The sequence below is a fragment of the Pteropus medius genome, unplaced genomic scaffold (genome assembly GCF_902729225.1).
Source record: "Pteropus medius unplaced genomic scaffold, Ma_sr-lr_union100, whole genome shotgun sequence".
NCBI classification, from domain to species: Eukaryota; Metazoa; Chordata; class Mammalia; order Chiroptera; family Pteropodidae; genus Pteropus; species Pteropus medius.
In genome coordinates this window covers 9,998,641-10,016,779 of record NW_024342471.1, presented here as the reverse complement: position 1 = coordinate 10,016,779, position 18,139 = coordinate 9,998,641, and the positions used below count along the sequence as shown (strand labels likewise).

The following is an 18,139-nucleotide window of genomic DNA, read 5'->3' as shown; positions in this document are numbered from 1 at the left end:
CCCCGGGGTCCGTCTTGTTATCACGTTTCCGAAGAGGGACTGCTAGGGACCCTGGAGGAGAAACGGACTTTTTCGAGGAGAAATGCGGATGCAGACTATCGCATAGACGTCACTCCAAAACTGCCGATTTTCGCGCGCTTTGGCGCGGGTGGTTGTGGGTAGTGCACTCAGGCGGGACAGAAAAGCCGGGTCTCTGTGATCGCGCCGCCCGCAGGGCCTGCGGGGATGTTCGAAGACGAACCCCACGCCGACGGGGCGGCGGTGGTCGCGGCGGCTGGGGAGGTGCTGCAGGCCCTGTGCCAGGAGCTGAACCTGGACGAGGGGAGTGCGGCCGAAGCCTTGGACGACTTCACCGCCATCAGGGGTACCTACAGTCTAGAGGTGAGCGGCCGCAGGTGGGGCGACCGGACCCGACCCTCGCCAGGCCCCACCCGCGCCCCGCCCCCACCCTACCTATGGGGCGGTGGGAGTTTCTCCACCGAGAAGGGTCGCCGCCCAGCTGGGCGCCGCGGAGTGCGAAACTGAGAGGGCGAATGTTGATCCTTCTTTTTTTTTTTTTTTGAGGCGGGAAACTGAAGTACGGAAAAGGAGTGGCTTGTGCGAGGTCACGCGCCACTCTTGGGTCCCCTAGACTCTAGATCAGACTTTTCCCCCGCCAAGCGCCACAGACGTCATGACACTGTCCTTAAATCTATTAAAAAACCAAATACTATAATGACAAAAGCTATAATGAATTGCGTGTGTGCCAAGATATCACCGCCCAGCACTTTAAATATGTCATCCCAGTTCTAGCTACAAGTTCTTGAATACGTTCTGTGATCCCCATTTCACAGATGAGAAGCTGAGCCCCAGAGAGGTTGTTACTTGCCCAAGGTCACATGGTTAGTGGTGGAGCCAGACTAAAGCCGTTTATTAAGCTCTCCACCCTTCCGCCTCCGTAGGGCGGAGGTGTGCGTAGCTCACTTTATGGCACAGCACTGCACAGCAGTTCGATCAAAGCCAATATTCGTTCAGTGCTCTCAGCTCCAGGTTCCTCCTGTCTCAGAGGGGGATGCTTATATTATCCTGATGCTTTAGCACAGGGTCAGGCTATCATTATATGATACGAAATTAAATGTAGGCTATCATTAAATTTTTCCCAGCCATTCTTGCATTTAGTCCTTGCAACAACTCTGAACATGGCAAAGCAGTGGGTATTATACTTGCTTTCCAGGGAATAATATGAAGGCGCAGAGGATTGTCTTACTCTGGGTCATTTTTCTAATTATTATAGAAACCCAGAGCAGCATAGAATTGTGATAAAGTGTATTTCAGCAATTACTCCAGTGGCCTTATACTCAAAGGCTTTCCTGATCCAAGGGGGCTAGACTAATAGAATGCTCCACCGACTTACTACCCAGTGAAATAATTGCAGGATTTAAAGGTATAGAGTTGGGAATTTGGAGGTGAGTATATGTGTGTCTATATATAAGGGAAAAGGATCCAAGAGAGACTCCTCTATGTCTCCAGAGTAGGACTGGATAGATTGGGTAAAGGACAGTGATTTGTATCCATGGGTAGCATGACTGGAGAGCTGAGGAAAGACTAAGAAAGTAAGGCAGATTATGAATTATGGCCTCTCAGAGAAAACAGACGGATTTTTTAAAGTCTGAGAAAGCATTTCTGACACCCTAGGTCCTCATTAGTCTCTTAGTCAATAAACATTTACTGAGTGCCAACTGTAGTCAAGGCATTAAACTAGGCACCTCTTTCAGATTCTTGACTATGCCAAGCTCGTTCCCACTTGTGTGCTTTCTCCATGCCATTCCCTCTACTTGGAAACTTTCCTTCACTGACAACTCCAGGGAAAATTGAAGAGCTAGATCTCCAGTTAGGAAGAGATGATCAGGACCTTTTAAATATTAGATTTAGAAAGCACAGATGTATGAATTAAGAGTTTGTGAGTGTTTATTCTATCCAGTTTTTTCTTTTTCTTTGTTTTTGGTGAAAGCCTCTTGAAGTAGGCATTTTCATAAATCTACTGCTTCCTAAGAAACCCTTTCTTTCCCCTGTCCCTACCCCTCTCTACCTGACAAGCTCCTTCTTCATTTTCCCCTTGCCCTTCCCTGCGCCCTTTACATTTTGGTGATTTACTCCTTACCAGTTTTAAGTCTTCCTCTGAATCCTCCCCAGATCTCTAGTTCAAAATCATATTACGTTATATTCTCCCACAACATGTTATTTTCATTCCTTATAGCATATATCTTGCCAATTATAGATAATATCTGTTCTTAGCTCTAGACTTGGGGTTCATGAGGTCAGAAACCATCTTTGTATTTCTAAGACCTAGCATTAAGGAATTAGAATGAATAATATGGGGGAGGGGAATCAAAGCAGTAATTTTGGTACTTAAATTTGTTTTATCTTAATGTCGTTTTCATCTAGTAGCCTATATCTAGTAGCCTCTATTATACTTGGATACTATTCCCAAATAATTCATTACTCAAGCCTTCTAAAAATATTCAGTCATAAGCTTGCCTGCCTCATTTAATGCCTTAAGAAAATAAGACTTCCCACTACTTTAAGATAGGAACACTGGGTTTTAGTTTTATTGACCACCCATATCTGCCCATCCCTTTAGGATTATCGTGAGAAATCTATCAATCTTTTTCTCCTTCTAGAGTCTGGTCTTAAGAGGATTGGCAGAACAGTGAATAGGAACAGTAGTATGTTGTGCTGTGAGATTTGTGTCTGACTCTTAAATTTCACATATAGTTCAGCAATGAAGTCATGAAGTGCTTCTAGCTTGAAGATTTCTCCAGTCTATCTCAGTAGACTTGAGTGCTGAATTCCCAGATGTCACCTTTTTTGTAGCATTGTAAATTGAGGTATCTGCTAAGATAGAGAGCTACACTTACTATTTTAAATACTGGGGTAAATCCCCAGATTTTTACCTCATAAAAATGACAGTCTCCTTTATATTGTGCATGATAGGTATTAATTTTTTATGGGTGATTCCCTTGTCATCTTTCTACTCTGTTCTTTTCTTTCTCTGCCAAACTAGTTAAAAAAGAAACAAAACTAAAATGGTAGAAAGGAACTTCAGCATCATCAAGGCCATGACTGGTATTTTAAAATTTAAAAAGCTAATGCTGAGAAATTTTAAGAGAACTCTTTCAATAGTATTAGATTTAGAGTATAGGTGAGAGATCTATTTTTGGACTAATACTGATTTAGCATGTTATACAGGACTGAGAGTAAGAAGTTTTATGCCCATTACTGCAACTAACTAAGCTTTGTAACTTTGAGCAGATATCTTCAACTCTCTGACCTGTTATATACAGAATGAAAATTAGACCTGATAATTCTAAGATCTCTTCTGGTTCTAGAATTCAAGCATTTTAACATAATATATTTATTTTGCTGTTTCTTTTGCCTGCCAGGGAGAAGTTATACACTGGTTGGCGTGTTCATTATATGTCGCATGCCGCAAAAGCATTATTCCTACAGTTGGAAAGGGTATCATGGAGGGAAATTGTGTTTCACTTACCAGAATACTACGTTCAGCTAAATTAAGGTAAAGCACTTTAATTTTTCAAATGTTTTATAAGTCATAAATTTAATTTTAGAATTTAATTTTTCTTTATTTTAAATCATTTAACTTCATTCTAAGTTTTTTATGTAGATATTCTTTCTCAATTCTCAACTGCCTTTCTTCTTCAAATTCTGACTTTAGCCTGAGGCCCCTATAATAAATCTTTTGTATCTTTAATTTTTTCATTAATTTTTTAAAAGTTGAAAATAATTTCAGGCTTTCATAAAGTTGAAAAAAATAAGAAAAGCACAAAGAACAGCCATTTATTCTTAACCCAGATTCAGCTGTTATTAAAATTTACCCCATTTGCTTTATCATTTGATCTTTCTTTCTTAATATTTTTCTGAAACCATTTCAAAGTGGAGTACATTATAGCCCTTTACCTCTGAATACTTAAGTGTGTATTTCCTTAAATAACTACAGTACAGTTATCAACTCCAGCAAAGTTAACATTGATAAAATAATTTAATCTACAATAATTTTACCTACCATCTCATTCTAGTTTTGCTATTTGATCCAGTAATGTTTTTAATATCATTTTTTTCCTTCAGGAAAATGTACGATCTCCAATCTGAAATCAAGTATTACATTCACTTATCATGTCTCTTTAGTTTTCTTTAAACAGGAATATTTCCACAACCTTTGTCTTTTATGACATTGACATTTTGAAGACTGTAGTTCATATAGTTTGTTAATAGATTGTTCCTCATTTCGGATTTGTCTTGTGTTTCCTTATGATTAGATGTAGGTTATACATTTCCAAATCCAAAACTACAGAAGTGATTTTGTATCCTCAGCACATCACTATCTGGAGGCACATGATATCCATCTGCCTCTCATTGGTGATGTCAATTTTCATCGCCTGTTCAAGATGTTTTCCTGTTTCTCTACTGTATGGTTAATACTTTTTTTCCTAGCAACTGCTAAGCAATCAGTGGGGCTTGGCTATAGCTTTTACTTGCTCTAGTATCAACCATATGGAACTAATTGCGTGGATACAAACAAAAGAAATGGAGTGATCCAGATTTGGATAGATGCTAATGTGCTCTGTTTCTTGGTTTTATACCTGTGACAGAACTATTTGAGGTTGTTGTCTGGTTGCTATCCTGGGTTTACAGGGTAGAAGGAAATAAACTTTAATGCCCTATCCAGGGAGGGCAGTTAGGTTTCTGTTCATAATAAATTAAAAAAATTCTCAGAATAATTCTGGTTTCTATAAGCGGAAAAATAACAAAGTCAAGACAATTTTTAAAACTTCTATATCAATTTTTGTCATTGATGATAAAAAGAGTATAATTAAGATTTATGGAGTTCAGGTAATTTTTTACTTGAATAAAACTTTATCCATTGTAGTATATAAAAAAAATCTTATTTATAGCTATCAATGTTTCTCATCACTGACCACATAAAATTTTTTAAATCTTTGTAATAAGTGTTAGGGCAACTGAACAAAAAATAACTTAAAATTTAGAGCAGTATAAGCTCATGATAAAAATTTCAAAAAATAAGAGTTCTGGAGATGGTAGTAATGGTTGCACAGTGCGAATATACTTAATGCCACCAAACTGTACTCTTAAAAATGGTTAAAATTGTAAATTTTGTTACATAGTATACTTTAGCACAATGAAAAAGAGGTTTAAAATTTTTCAAATAGTACAGAAAGGCTGAAGGTAGATAGGTGTTTCTTCTTTTTTTCACTCTCCAGAATTAACCACTATTAACAATTTACTGTTAATAAATTGTTACTCAGAAAAAAAATTGTTTTCCATTTTCTTGGTTATTTAAAAAACATAAATGAGATCATACTACATGTATTGGTCTGCAGTTGCTTTTCTTACTTTATATTCTAGAAATCCATATCACTATATGTGGCTCTACATCATTAACTTTTTTAATGACCCTAGAATATTTTCAGATATAAGGATTTTCATATATTTAACCATCTCCTTATTGATGGACATTTTGGTTGTATCCAGTCCTTTATGATTACAGATAAGAGAACATCATTGAAAATAAGTATTTTAGATAAATTTCTGAAAGTTTAGTGGTGGGTCAAAAGATACGTGTTTTTTAAATGTAGATTAATTAAAAAAAAAATTATGTGTCAGCATTCTTAATTGCTGAAGGAACAGTAGACCAGTATTATCATGTTCATTCAGACAAATAAAGAATTGCAAGTAATGTTGTTATTTGTAATTTAGGCAGTTTTCAAATTTTCAGCTTTAAATGTAATTTTAGATGATTATGTAGACCTTTGTAGACATAGTAAAATACCTGTCAAATATTGTTAAAAAATCATACTGCAAAATACTATGTAAGTATAGATTATAGGTACACATGTAAAGGAAGCAGATTTTTATTAAGTACTTACCTGTGTGCCAGGCACTTTCTTTGTGCTAAGGATTTGCATGTCTATTCATTTAATCGTAGCAGTGAATCCCATGAAATAAATCTAATTTTATAGATAAGGAAACCAACTCACCAAGAGGTTAAATTACTTCCAAGAGGCTATATATCAAGTAAGTGGAAGAGCCTCCAAGTCTGTGCTATTTTACACATGTTGACACACAATATGTATTAGTACGTCTCCGTTTTGAATTTTACTTATATTCAACTTCAGTTTGCAAAAATAACCAAAGCAACTTCCAACTTAAAAAAAGTTTCATGTAAAAATTTCTTTTGCTGTTAAGTGTAGTATTAAAAAGTAGTATCTGTTTAATTTAAATTAATTCATTTTAATAAAGTCATCTGCATCTCTTTAAGTACCGAGAAGTAATTTTTCCACATTTTTTCAACAAATTTTTCAGTAACTTGTGATTTAAATCATGATGACTTTTATTTATTTTTTCATATTGTAATAGAACCCAAATAAAAAATTTAGTTCATTAAAAATTATTTTTCATGCATTTTAATTGGAATATTGATGATGATAAATTTTTACAAAGTAATTTTCTTTTTTATCTTTTGAGTGCCATTAAAATTCAGTAGTGTGTTGCTTTTGGGACATTATGCCTCACATTTATGATCCCTGCTCTATATATTTGTATTTGTTGTGCAGTAAAATATACATAACACACAGTTTACCAGTTTAACCACTTTTAAGTGTACAGTCATTGGCAATAAGTGTATCAAATTGTTGTGCAACCATCACCATCATCCAACTCCAGAAATTTTTCATCTGAAAAGTTTTGAACTGAAACTGCGTAACAGTAACTTCTTTCTCCTCTTGCTAACCCTGGGTAACCTCCATTCTACTTTTTGTCTCTAAATTTGACTTGTCTAGGTAAAAAGGAATCGTACGGTATTTGTCCTTTCGTGACTGGCTTATTTCACAGCATATGAACACAACATAATGTCTTTAAGGAAATGGCTGATTCAAAAGCTAGGGCAGACCTATTTTTTCTTTTTTTTTCTCTCTCTCTTTTTTAAAAATTAAATTTATTGGGGTAACATTGGTTAATAACATATATAAACTTCAGATGTACATCTTTATAATACAACATCTGTATACTCTATTGCATGCTTCCCACCTGAAGTCATCTCTTTCTGTCACCATGTATTTGACCACCTTTACCCTTTTCAACCTCCCTCTACCTCTGGTAACCACCATTCTGTTGTCTGTATCTGTGAGTTTGGTTTTTTGTTTGTTCAATTTTTGCTTTTTATTTTATATCCCACATATGAATGAAATCATATAGATTTTGTTCTTTTCTGTCTGACTTATTTCATGTAGCATAATACACTCAAACCTTTTTTTTCCTAATGAACCTGGAACAGATTATGCCAGAAAGTAAGGAAGTGCTCAAAAAAATGTTGGTGACATATCCGAGGGACATAGGTGCTAACTTGTAAAGGTTCCTATTAGTAGCCAAATCTGGGATAATTTGAATATCAAAATGAACAGAGTCTATGGCCGTGTTACCCTGAACACGCCTGATTCTGTCTGATCTCGGAAGCTAAGCAGGGTCAGGCCTGATTAGTACTTGGATGGGAGACCACCTAAGAAGACCAGGTGCTGTAAGTGTTAAAAAAAAAAAAAAATGAATAGCAATAGTAATGGATTATAATTATGTAATGACCACTAATTCAAAATCTGCATTCCCATGGTGATTCTGGAACCAAGTTATTTCATAGCACATGGAGCGAGGTTTTTGGGGGTATTTTTGCTTATTTATTTATATTTTAATAAATTCAGGCTTTTAATAAAGATTTTTATGCATAAATAAAATGTTTCCTTTTCATCCATTATATGGATTCATTTTAAAGTTGTTTTTATCCTATTTGTTTAGTTTAATACAGTTTTTTAGTAAAATGAAGAAGTGGATGGACATGTCAAACCTGCCGCAAGAATTTCGAGAACGTATAGAAAGGCTAGAGAGAAATTTTGAGGTGTCAACTGTAATTTTCAAAAAATTTCAGCCGATTTTTTTAGATATATTTCAAAATCCATATGAAGAGCCATCAAAATTGTTTCCACGAAGCAGGAAGCAAAGGTGAGATCCTTAATCCTTACATAATTGACATAAAAATTATGTTATCATCTTACTAAGGGAATTTGTATTTTTAAGTCTGCTTTTTACCAGAGATATCCATTTGCAATAAAATTTAAATTTCTTTTAAAATTCATTTCTAATCACCCATGTCTAGAAATTTAAAGTAATACCTTCACTTATTTTTGCATGTTCTGATTATTTTATGCAGATCGGAAAGCCTTATTTAAGTTTATTTAAATGAACCATAGGTCATACTTTGTGAATAGAATTTTATATATAATTTGACTTTATGGTTTGTTATTTATATTTGCTGTTTCAATTTAAATGACAAGTTTGGAATGATATTTAGCAAGTTAGTCATATAAAAGTACATGTTTTTCCTTTTTAGGAGGAGTCCTTGCAGTGTTAAGGAGCTCTTTAATTTCTGTTGGACGCTCTTTGTTTATACTAAGGGTAAGGTGATACTTTCCGTGGTTTTACATTTCTAATGTGGGAACTTGGTGCTACTTGATATGAGAGGTTTCTGGGTTTTGTGTCTCTTTTTTTTCTTTACAAAGGTAATTTTCGTATGATTGGAGATGATTTAGTAAACTCTTATCATTTACTTCTGTGCTGCTTGGATCTGATTTTTGCCAATGCCATTATATGCCCAAATAGACGAGACTTACTAAATCCATCATTTAAAGGTAAGACCTTATTTATTTTTGAAAACTGATTATCAGGTTTTAGAAAACAAGTTTTAAAAATTGACCATATTTTTTTGTCCCCCTTGTTGCTCTTTATACCCTGTCAAACTAGGTTTACCATCTGATTTCCCTAATGCTGACTTCAGGGCTCCTGAAGAACCTCCTTGTATCATTGCTATACTGTGTGAACTGCATGATGGACTTCTAGTGGAAGCCAAAGGAATAAAGGAACACTACTTTAAGCCATATATTTCAAAACTTTTTGACAGGAAGGTACTGTATTTATAATTGTAATTAAATGTTTGAGATTTTTTAGAGGTCAGGAGCAGCAAGCTTAAAAGTAAAAACAATGTTTTAAGCAAGTTCTCAGCATTATAGGACTCAGGGTCAAGATTTCCAGGTTTCAGTCTCTGTCATGATGCAGAATTGGTTTATGATCTTCTATGATTTAAGAAACTGAGCTGTTGAGGAATATAACTATGTACGGTCAAGTAATTACAACATCAGAGGTAATTGTAGCAGGTTCTGATAAAGAATTATGAAAAGCAGGAGGTCAGAATAAGTTAATTTACTGCCACAATTTGAATAATTTCTGACCGTTTACTAAAAATAGGACAATGTATAACAACTGTAGCTTTAATTCCATGTAAATAGAGCAGAAAATCCCTTACAGTTTTGTAGCGACTTGCAGGCTACCTGCATGCATTTCTGGGTTTTTCTCAAGAATTTACTTAGCTATTTCTGTATTTATAAAGTGACTTGTTTATTTGGGTCTCAATTTCTTACCCAATATTGAGCTGTTTAATCCAGCTAGGCCTTGAGTTTTCTCTTTGGTAAAAAAAGGGGAGTTGGATTAGGTCATCACTGTGGTCCCCCTCTTTGCCAATATCATAAGATATTTCTCTAAGCACAAAGTCCTCCCTAACTGGGTTCTTTGCCTCTTATGCAAATTTTTGTATTTAGTCTTATCTTTTCTAAAATATACCTACATATACTCTTGTCTGTGTGTGTGTGTGTGTGTGTGTGTGTGTGTGTGTGTGTATGTGTATGTGTGTGTGTGTGTGTCATGGCTCCTTATCTGTATGTTAAATATCTCCAGTAAACTTCTAAAGGAACTTAAGGATTATGTATGTCATGCTTTGCAAAAGTAGCACACTAGTGGTCTCTGGGTACGATGACCATACATCTTGGTTTACCTGGATTATCTTGTGTTTGGCTGTTGTCAGCCTACTTATTATAGCAGCTCCTTTCACTCCAAAAGTATCCTGGTTTGGACAGTAGTCCTCTTGCCTATGGGCCACACATGTTTTGTTTGGCCTGTGTAGGGTGTTCTTTATTTCAATTTTTATTTTGTTCAATTTTTTAATTGACATATAAAGACCTTTGATGTGAAAACCTTTCAAAAATCAGAAACTATGGCAATACTGGATTGAAGTTTCTACATGACTTTACATGGGTAACTGCTGTCAAGCTAAATGATGGTTACCTCTTTTAAGATGGGAAGTGTGCTTTCTGTTCTCAGTTATGTATGTCGAACTATGACTTTGACAGCATTTGATTTTGCAAACCTTGATGTGTAATAATCTAAATAGTGTGGATAAATAAAAGTCTTAATAACAGTGTAGTTTTCCCCCTCACCCATGATAGCACTTATATTCCCTTTGAATCTTTTGCTTGTCTAAGACATAATCATTCAATATATGTTAGTTTTCCTTCTCCACAGACCAGCATTTAAAATCGGACAGCTTTCTTCAGAATCACTTGAGGAATTTGTTAAAAATGCTACTTCAGCTCAGGACTTGAGGTCCATCAGTTTGCATTTTTAGCAAGTCCCCTAAGTGGTTTTTATATTACTAAAATTTGGAAACCACTGCTGTAGACTAACTTTAAAGTATTTTCAAAACTTGACTTTAAATATTTTTAAATGTGTTATTTGCATGCTAATTGGGTTTTACTGGTCTGAAAGAGATGTTTAGTAGTTCTGTTTTATGTGTGTCTGTTTTATAACTACCAGTATAAAAATTTAGATAAATGTCATGTTTTTATGTGTATGTTCATATGCTTAATTATATGATGTTACAAAATTCTTCCCAGATTTTAAAAGGAGAATGCCTCCTGGACCTTTCCAGTTTTACTGATAATAGGTAAGTATCTAGCGCTAATGATGTCTAGTATTATAGGCTATCAGTAATGATTTGTTGCAATTTAAGTGAAGCATTTTATCAAGGTAACTCCTCCAAATCAAGTTCCTGTTGTTTTAGTGGCATTGAGTGGGTATTGTCACCAAGCCTTGATGTCTTTAAGTACATTTTAAAAAACCATTGTCACTTAAGACAGCTCCTCTCCAGAGAAAGACATAAACAGACCCAGTGACTTCTATATTTGAGTTTATATTCTTTTATTAATCAAATGTTGGCAAATTCAGAATGTGTTTATATTTCAAAGCAACTTTTTTCTTCAATGATCAGATCTCAATTAGGTTCATATAGTTTTCAGATTAAGTATATATTCTCTTTTGCTCACCTTTTGAAGTAAGTTATTGCTGTGTATGTGAATGTGAAGAATGGTCATCAGATAGGAATTTCTGATATCATTATATGTGCAGATTTAATGAAAATTATAAAGTCATCAGCTTTTCCACGCTATGGAGTCTAAATTTATCTTCACATCAAGATAGATCCATTGTATTTTATTTTATTATTTCGTTTTATTGTAGCAGCTTAAAGTAATTCTCTTTTCAGCAAAGCAGTGAACAAGGAGTATGAAGAATATGTTTTAACTGTTGGTGATTTTGACGAGAGGATATTTTTGGGAGCAGATGCAGAAGAGGAAATTGGAACTCCTCGAAAGTTCACTGGTGACACCCCATTAGGGAAACTGACAGCACAGGTTAATTTGGAGTGTAACCTTCAACAACACTTTGCAAAAGTAATATAACCTAGCCTGGCCTCAGTCTTGAATGATCTTTTTCTCTCTGTGTGTGATTCTGCTAACAGCAGAAGCATCTTTCAAGTTAAATCTTGAGTTTCTTCTACTAATTCATATTTCCCATGAAAGCCTTAAAAGGTAATTTCTAAAACTATGGCATTTAGTATTTTTACTGTTCTTGCTATTTTTCATGTTTTGGATATATTTTCCCAGAACACCTGGGTTTTTCAGTAGAGTATGTACTTTGGACGTAAAGAAGGATTTATGTTTTCTTACCATTCTTTCTTTGCCTTGCTTTAGCCACGGTTCTGTTGCTTTAAAATTTAGTTTGTTTTCTTACCCATGTCGAACTATGTACTATTCCCAAATTTCAGCCATATAACTCTGGACTTGATATTAATAACCAAGGCTTAATTCTGTATTAATGTGTAAAATGGGTTGGAGGATGAGGTCTAATAGAAAAATCACTAGTCTAGAAGATAGAAAACCTAAGTCTGATTCCAAGCTCTGCCATTAACTTTGTCACCTTAAATTTTTTAACTTCTCTGTGTGCCTGTTCCCTCATATGTAAAATATGAATGTGTATGTTGTATTTCAAATGAATGTTACGAAGAGAAAATGAGATTATAGATAGTAAGTACTTTGAAAAAGTGTTACTCAAATGTAAGGATGTTATTAGCATAATAATGTTACCAAAAATTTGGTAGTTAACCAGGAGAGTGAGGAAAAAGTAACTTCTTAAATATAAATAGAGAAGATGGTATATGTGCTGAATTAAACACATCATGAGGGGTAAGGTAACTTTTTAACCTCACAGATTTTTCTTTTTTGTCAGAAAACATCATTTGCACCTTCTACCCCACTGACAGGACGGCGATATTTACGAGAAAAAGAAGCAGTCATTACTCCTGTTGCTTCGGCCACCCAAAGTGTGAGCCGGTTACAAAGTATTGTAGCTGGACTGAAAAATGCACCAAGTGAACAACTTATAAATATTTTTGAGTAAGTACAATATTATTATTTTTCTAAATGTCCCTTTTTAGATTCCGTATTCCATTCCTTTTTCAATATATTCAGAATTCTTAAGATAGTAGATATACATTTGGCAAGTTTTACTATACCATTTCAATTACAAAGTATGTTGGCCTAAAATTAGATAGAAATACCTACCAAAAATTAGATGTAGATATTATTTCATATTATTACAGACTTTTAAGTTTAAATACATCTTAAGGGTTATTGAGCTCTGACATTCCACTCTTGTAACTACCCCGAGGTTATGCATTATTGTCTTTCTTTTTACAGTGTCTTTAAATGGGTTCAATTTACATGCCCATCAGATGGGGGATTTATTACATGTTGATGGTGCAGCCATAAAATGGAATTTTATGCAGTCGTTTAAGAAAAAGAGGCAAATTTCCTAGTGAAGATGATAAAATGAAGTCAGATCAGAGAACCTTCTTTCCTAATACTTAATGAAATAAGAGAATAATAGTAAAAACCAGCAAAATCTTTACCAGTAGCAACCAAATAAGGTGAGGGATATGATTTTATGCTATAAATTTTCAGAGGGGTTGTTAACAAAGGAAATAGATAATTCTGGTATTCCCATCTCCAAGAATGCTCATTAATACCCAGATGTGGAGAGAAACAAATGGAGTGAGTAGACAGGTGGGTGAAATGTCAGAAACCTCCCCAAGTGAAAGTCCCTGTATACCACCACTAAGATCATGGCAGAAATGTGAAAAACTCTCAAGGCCTGCCATTTTCTAAAGTCCCATACTAATTTGGGGACAGATCCTCATAGAACTAGAAGATATCCCTGACTAGGTGTAGTAAAGCCTGGAATGAAGACATTTCACTAAATCTCAAAAGAGAAATCAAAGCCTTGGTCCTCCGGCAAAAGCTGAACATAGCAGCTGAGTTCTACCCCTACTCCCTAAACCTTCAGTCTACAGAAAAGTGGACAGAACAGTCCCCAGCCTCAAACACAGTTCAGAAGTTAAGCAGATTACAGGTAAGGTAGGAAGGCTATTGTGAAGATCTCATAACATTTGATTAAATAGATCTGGACTGAACTCCCCATTTAAGCATGAACAAGGTGAAAAGAAGTGGCAGGTCAAATATAGCAACAAGAGAAGGAAGGAAGGAAACAGTGCAAAAGACAACCTAGAAACATAAATGGAAGACATTCCATGTTCATGGATTGGAAGATTTCATGTTAAAATGTCCATATTTCCCAAAGCAATCTACAGATTCACTGTAATCAATATCATATCCCAAAGGCATTTTTTCCAAAGTAGAAAAAAAATCGAAATTCATATGGAATTTCAAAGGACCTTTAATAGCCAGAATAATCTTGAGAAAGAACAAAGTGGAGGCCTCACACTTCCTCATTTCAAAAGATATTACAAAGCTACAGTAATCAAAACAGTATGGTATTGACATAAGGACAGACATATAGACCAATGCTCAGACAAGAGAGCCCCAAAATAAATTTTCATGTATATGGTCAAATGATCTTTGACAAGGGTGCCAAGACTACACTGTGGGGAAAGGATAGTCTCTTCCACAAATGGTGTTGGGAAAATGGAATGTCTATATGCGAAAGAATGAAGGTGGACTCTTATCTTACACCATATATAAAAGTTAACTCAAAATAGATTAAGCCCCTTAACATGAGACCTGAAACTATACAACAGGAAGAAATCTTCGTGGCATTGGATTGTGCAATGATTTATTAGATATGACACCAAAAGTACAAGTAACCAAAGCAAAAATAGACAAATGGGACTACATCAAACTCAAATACTTCTGTATATCAAAGGAAATAACAGGGTAAAAGACAATCTGTTGGAAGAGGTGAAAGTAATGTGAACCGTATATCAGGTAAAGAGTTGATGGCCAGAGTATATAAAGAACTGCTACAATTCAATAACACCCGCCCCCCCCCCCAAATCACCTAATTAAAAAGTGGCGAAATGACTTGGATAGACATTTTTCTAAAGAAGATATACAAGTTGCATATGAAAACAATTCTGAAAAACAAGCATATGAAAAAAATTCTGAACATCACTAATTATCAGGGAAAAACCACAACGAAATATCCCTTCACACCCATTAGAATGGCCATTATCTAAAACAGGAAATTACAAGTGTTGAGTATGTGAAGAAATTGGAACCCTGGCACACTGTTGGTGAGATAATAAAATGGTATAGCTGATGTGGAAAACAGTATGGAGGTTCCTTAAATAATTAAAAATAGAATTTATATGACCTAGTTATACTACTCCTGGGTATATATCCAAAAGAATTGAAAACAGGATCTCAAAGATATTTGCATACCCAAATTCATTGCAGCATTACTCAAAATAACCAAGATGTGGAAACAACTTAAATATCCTATCAGTGGACGAATGGGTAAAGAAAATGTGGTAAATACAATGGAACATTCAGTCTTCAAAAGAAGGAAATCCTGTCATGCTACAACATAAATGAACCTTGAGGACATTATGCTAAATGAAATTAGATACTGCTACGCAGCATCTAAAGTAATCAAATTGATAGAAATAGAAAGTAGAATAGTGGTTGCCAGGGGTTGAGGGAGGGGGAAATGAGGAGTCGTTCAGTGGGAATAGTTTCAGTCATGCAACATGAAAATGTTCAAGAGATCTATTTTACAACAGTATGCTCATAGCAATACTATAATATACACTTGAAAAAAATTCAAGGAGCAGAGTTCTGCATTAGAAGAACTTGATAAGAACGTATTTCTGCTATGTATACTACCTACCTGTCCGAATATGATACTGGTCTGTTCGAACATGCTGAGTAGGAGTGCTGAGCCCTGCACTAGTTATTTGGCTTTGGGCAAATCACTTTCTTTTTCACAGTCTTGGCTTTCTTTGTCATTTCTGAATTTGGTAGAAAGGTAACAATATAAAGGTAACAGGGTTAATTGTTTCTTGCCAAGTATCTTCCTTTTTAGTGCTGTATTTGTCTATTTGTTATTCTTTTGGCTTAGATAAGAACTATATGCAGTTTATTGTTCCCATTATAAGTGGGTGTGTGTGTAAACAGTGTCACATCGTCTTTCTATTTTGAATCTAAGGTTTATTGAAGTGTAGTTCATATACAATAGTTCTTTTCACTGTATAGTTGTATGAAATGTAGAGTTGACAAATATATAACAGTTGTGTAACAATCACCACCATAATCAAGACATAGAATAGTATCATTATCCCCCCAAATTTGTAGTCATCCCCTATGCCATCCTTAGCCTCTCGCAACCACTGATATGTTTTCTGTCCCTATAATTTTGCCTTTTCTAGAATGTCACATAAATATAAGCATAATATAGAAGACATCAACTCTTCTAATGTTGAAATTCCAAAACAGTATGCCAATTGATTTTATTTAGAGGCTGTAGAGTTGTTTGAAATATTCTGTTTACATGTTTAGATTTACAACTGAGAATAGAACTCTGGTCACTAAAAACCAAACTAAACCAAACAAAAATTCTTGAAAAAAGCAGTGTTGGTAGTCTGGCATTTTTTTTTCCTGGTAATTGGGTTCCTGTTTTATTTCATAGATCTTGTATGCGTAATCCTATGGAAAACATTATGAAAATAGTGAAAGGAATAGGAGAGACTTTCTGCCAACACTATACTCAATCAACAGATGAACAGCCAGGATCTCACATAGGTAAGAAGACAAAACTAAATTTGACACAGCATTGAAAGTAGACAGATTGTCCCACAAAAATTAGAAATTCAAGTTTTTTCCTTCTCTACTATTCTTAACTTACCAGATTTAAGTTTTGTTCTTTTGTCCTTAACAGCTGCATTTATTAGCACATTTCTTTTCTTTTTCTTATAGACTTTGCTGTAAACAGACTAAAGCTTGCAGAAATTTTGTATTATAAAATATTAGAGACTGTAATGGTTCAGGAAACACGAAGACTTCATGGAATGGACATGTCAGTAAGTAAATCTGCTTTCTCAGCCACTGGCAAGGTCCAGAAATCCTAAGCCTGGAAACATTGTATTGAGAGGCTCTATAATACATTGTGGGGGTCAGAGGTTAATGGCAAAGTTAGCAAAGATGACATGTTACTTGGCTGTAGTTGTCTCTGGCACATCCAGGCAGCCACCTCTAGGCAGAAATGTGAAATATGTAAAATTCGTCTTTGGTACACCATCAGTATCCATTCAGGTTCTTTATTCTGTTCTTCATTCCCAGCTACCTAATAATGATTAGGCCAACTAATAATTAAGATATTTGCCCATACCTCCCAGGGATTTTAGAGAAATAAAATCTTGGTGGTTTTTTTTTTTTTGAAAAATTGCTTCATTTTCTTTTAACAGTTGATCAAATCTGACCACTCTCTCCAGTAGCTACATAAAGGAATTTTTCTAAGAAGTCCAACCTGTCCTATGATCTATTAGTTTCCTCCCCCTCCCTCTTATCACTCTTAAGAGTCTCTGACCTTCAATTCCAGTAGGAACAAGTTGATATCTAGGGATGTTGCATAACTATTATAATAAAATTTCTCTTCGTTTTCACTCTGGGAATTTTCATCTCTCTTCTTTGTTGATTCTCCTTTTTTCTAGATTACATGTCTTTCTCTTTTATGATCTATGCTAATATTTGATAGAACATATCCTTCTATAGATTACTGAGAAAGAAGTAAATTTTTGAATTTTTATTTTGGAATAATTATAGATTTACAGAAAGTTGTAAAAGTAGTACAGAGAGGTCTCATGTACTCAGTTTTCACCAGTGGTTACATTTTATATAATACAATATCAAATTAAGAAACTGACATTGGGACAACGTATGCCTCTTCCTCTTAACGGTTGTTATCACATGTGTAGACTATATAACTGCCACCAAAATCAAGATACAGAACTGTTCTGTCACTGTAAAGATCTCCCTCATGCTACTCCTTTATAGTCACACTCACTCCCTTCAGCCACCTATCTGTTTTCCATTTCTACACTTTTGAAACACTGACTATATGAGTTCAATTCTTTTAAATTTGTTGAGGTTTATTTTATGGCATAGGACATGGTGTAGCTTGGTAAATTGAAAAGAATGTGTATTAATTAGGCTGTTGTTGGGTAGAATATTCTGTAGATGTCAATTCTGTTTTGTTGGCTGATGGTGTTATTGAGTTCTTCCATATCCTTGCTGTTTTTCTGTCTAGTTCTACCAATTATTGAGAGAACGGTATTGAAGTCTCCAGATATAATTGTGGATTTATCTAGTTCTCCTTTCAGTTCTATCAGGTTTTTTTTTTTAATTCACATATTTTGAAGCTCTTCTGTTTGATGCATACAAATCAAGGGTTGCTGTGCAAGAATTCTTGGTAAATTGATCATTTTATCATGATAAAATGTCTCTCTTTGAACCTGATAATTTTCCTTCTTCCAAAGTCTATCAGATATTTATAGCCA

General features: G+C 34.9%; 1 protein-coding gene and 1 pseudogene across 3 annotated transcripts in view; both read left to right on the top strand.

The window, feature by feature from the left end:
- Window positions 1-88: 88 nt before the first annotated feature.
- Window positions 89-18,139, top strand: part of RBL1 (RB transcriptional corepressor like 1) — a 52,458-nt gene continuing 34,407 nt past the window's right edge. The window contains exons 1-11 of one of the 3 annotated variants that reach the window (XM_039864290.1): window positions 89-381; window positions 3,423-3,556; window positions 7,864-8,067; window positions 8,456-8,520; window positions 8,625-8,753; window positions 8,866-9,026; window positions 10,848-10,897; window positions 11,495-11,642; window positions 12,517-12,683; window positions 16,273-16,385; window positions 16,560-16,663. In XM_039864290.1, coding sequence (XP_039720224.1) covers window positions 226-381; window positions 3,423-3,556; window positions 7,864-8,067; window positions 8,456-8,520; window positions 8,625-8,753; window positions 8,866-9,026; window positions 10,848-10,897; window positions 11,495-11,642; window positions 12,517-12,683; window positions 16,273-16,385; window positions 16,560-16,663 — 1,431 coding nt within the window. In that variant the 5' untranslated portion in view covers window positions 89-225. Of the gene's footprint in view, window positions 382-3,422; window positions 3,557-7,863; window positions 8,068-8,455; window positions 8,521-8,624; window positions 8,754-8,865; window positions 9,027-10,847; window positions 10,898-11,494; window positions 11,682-12,516; window positions 12,684-16,272; window positions 16,386-16,559; window positions 16,664-18,139 lie in introns of all 3 variants that reach the window. The other 2 variants (XM_039864291.1, XM_039864289.1) reach the window with 2 other exon arrangements.
- Window positions 7,480-7,598, top strand: LOC120604120 (uncharacterized; annotated as a pseudogene).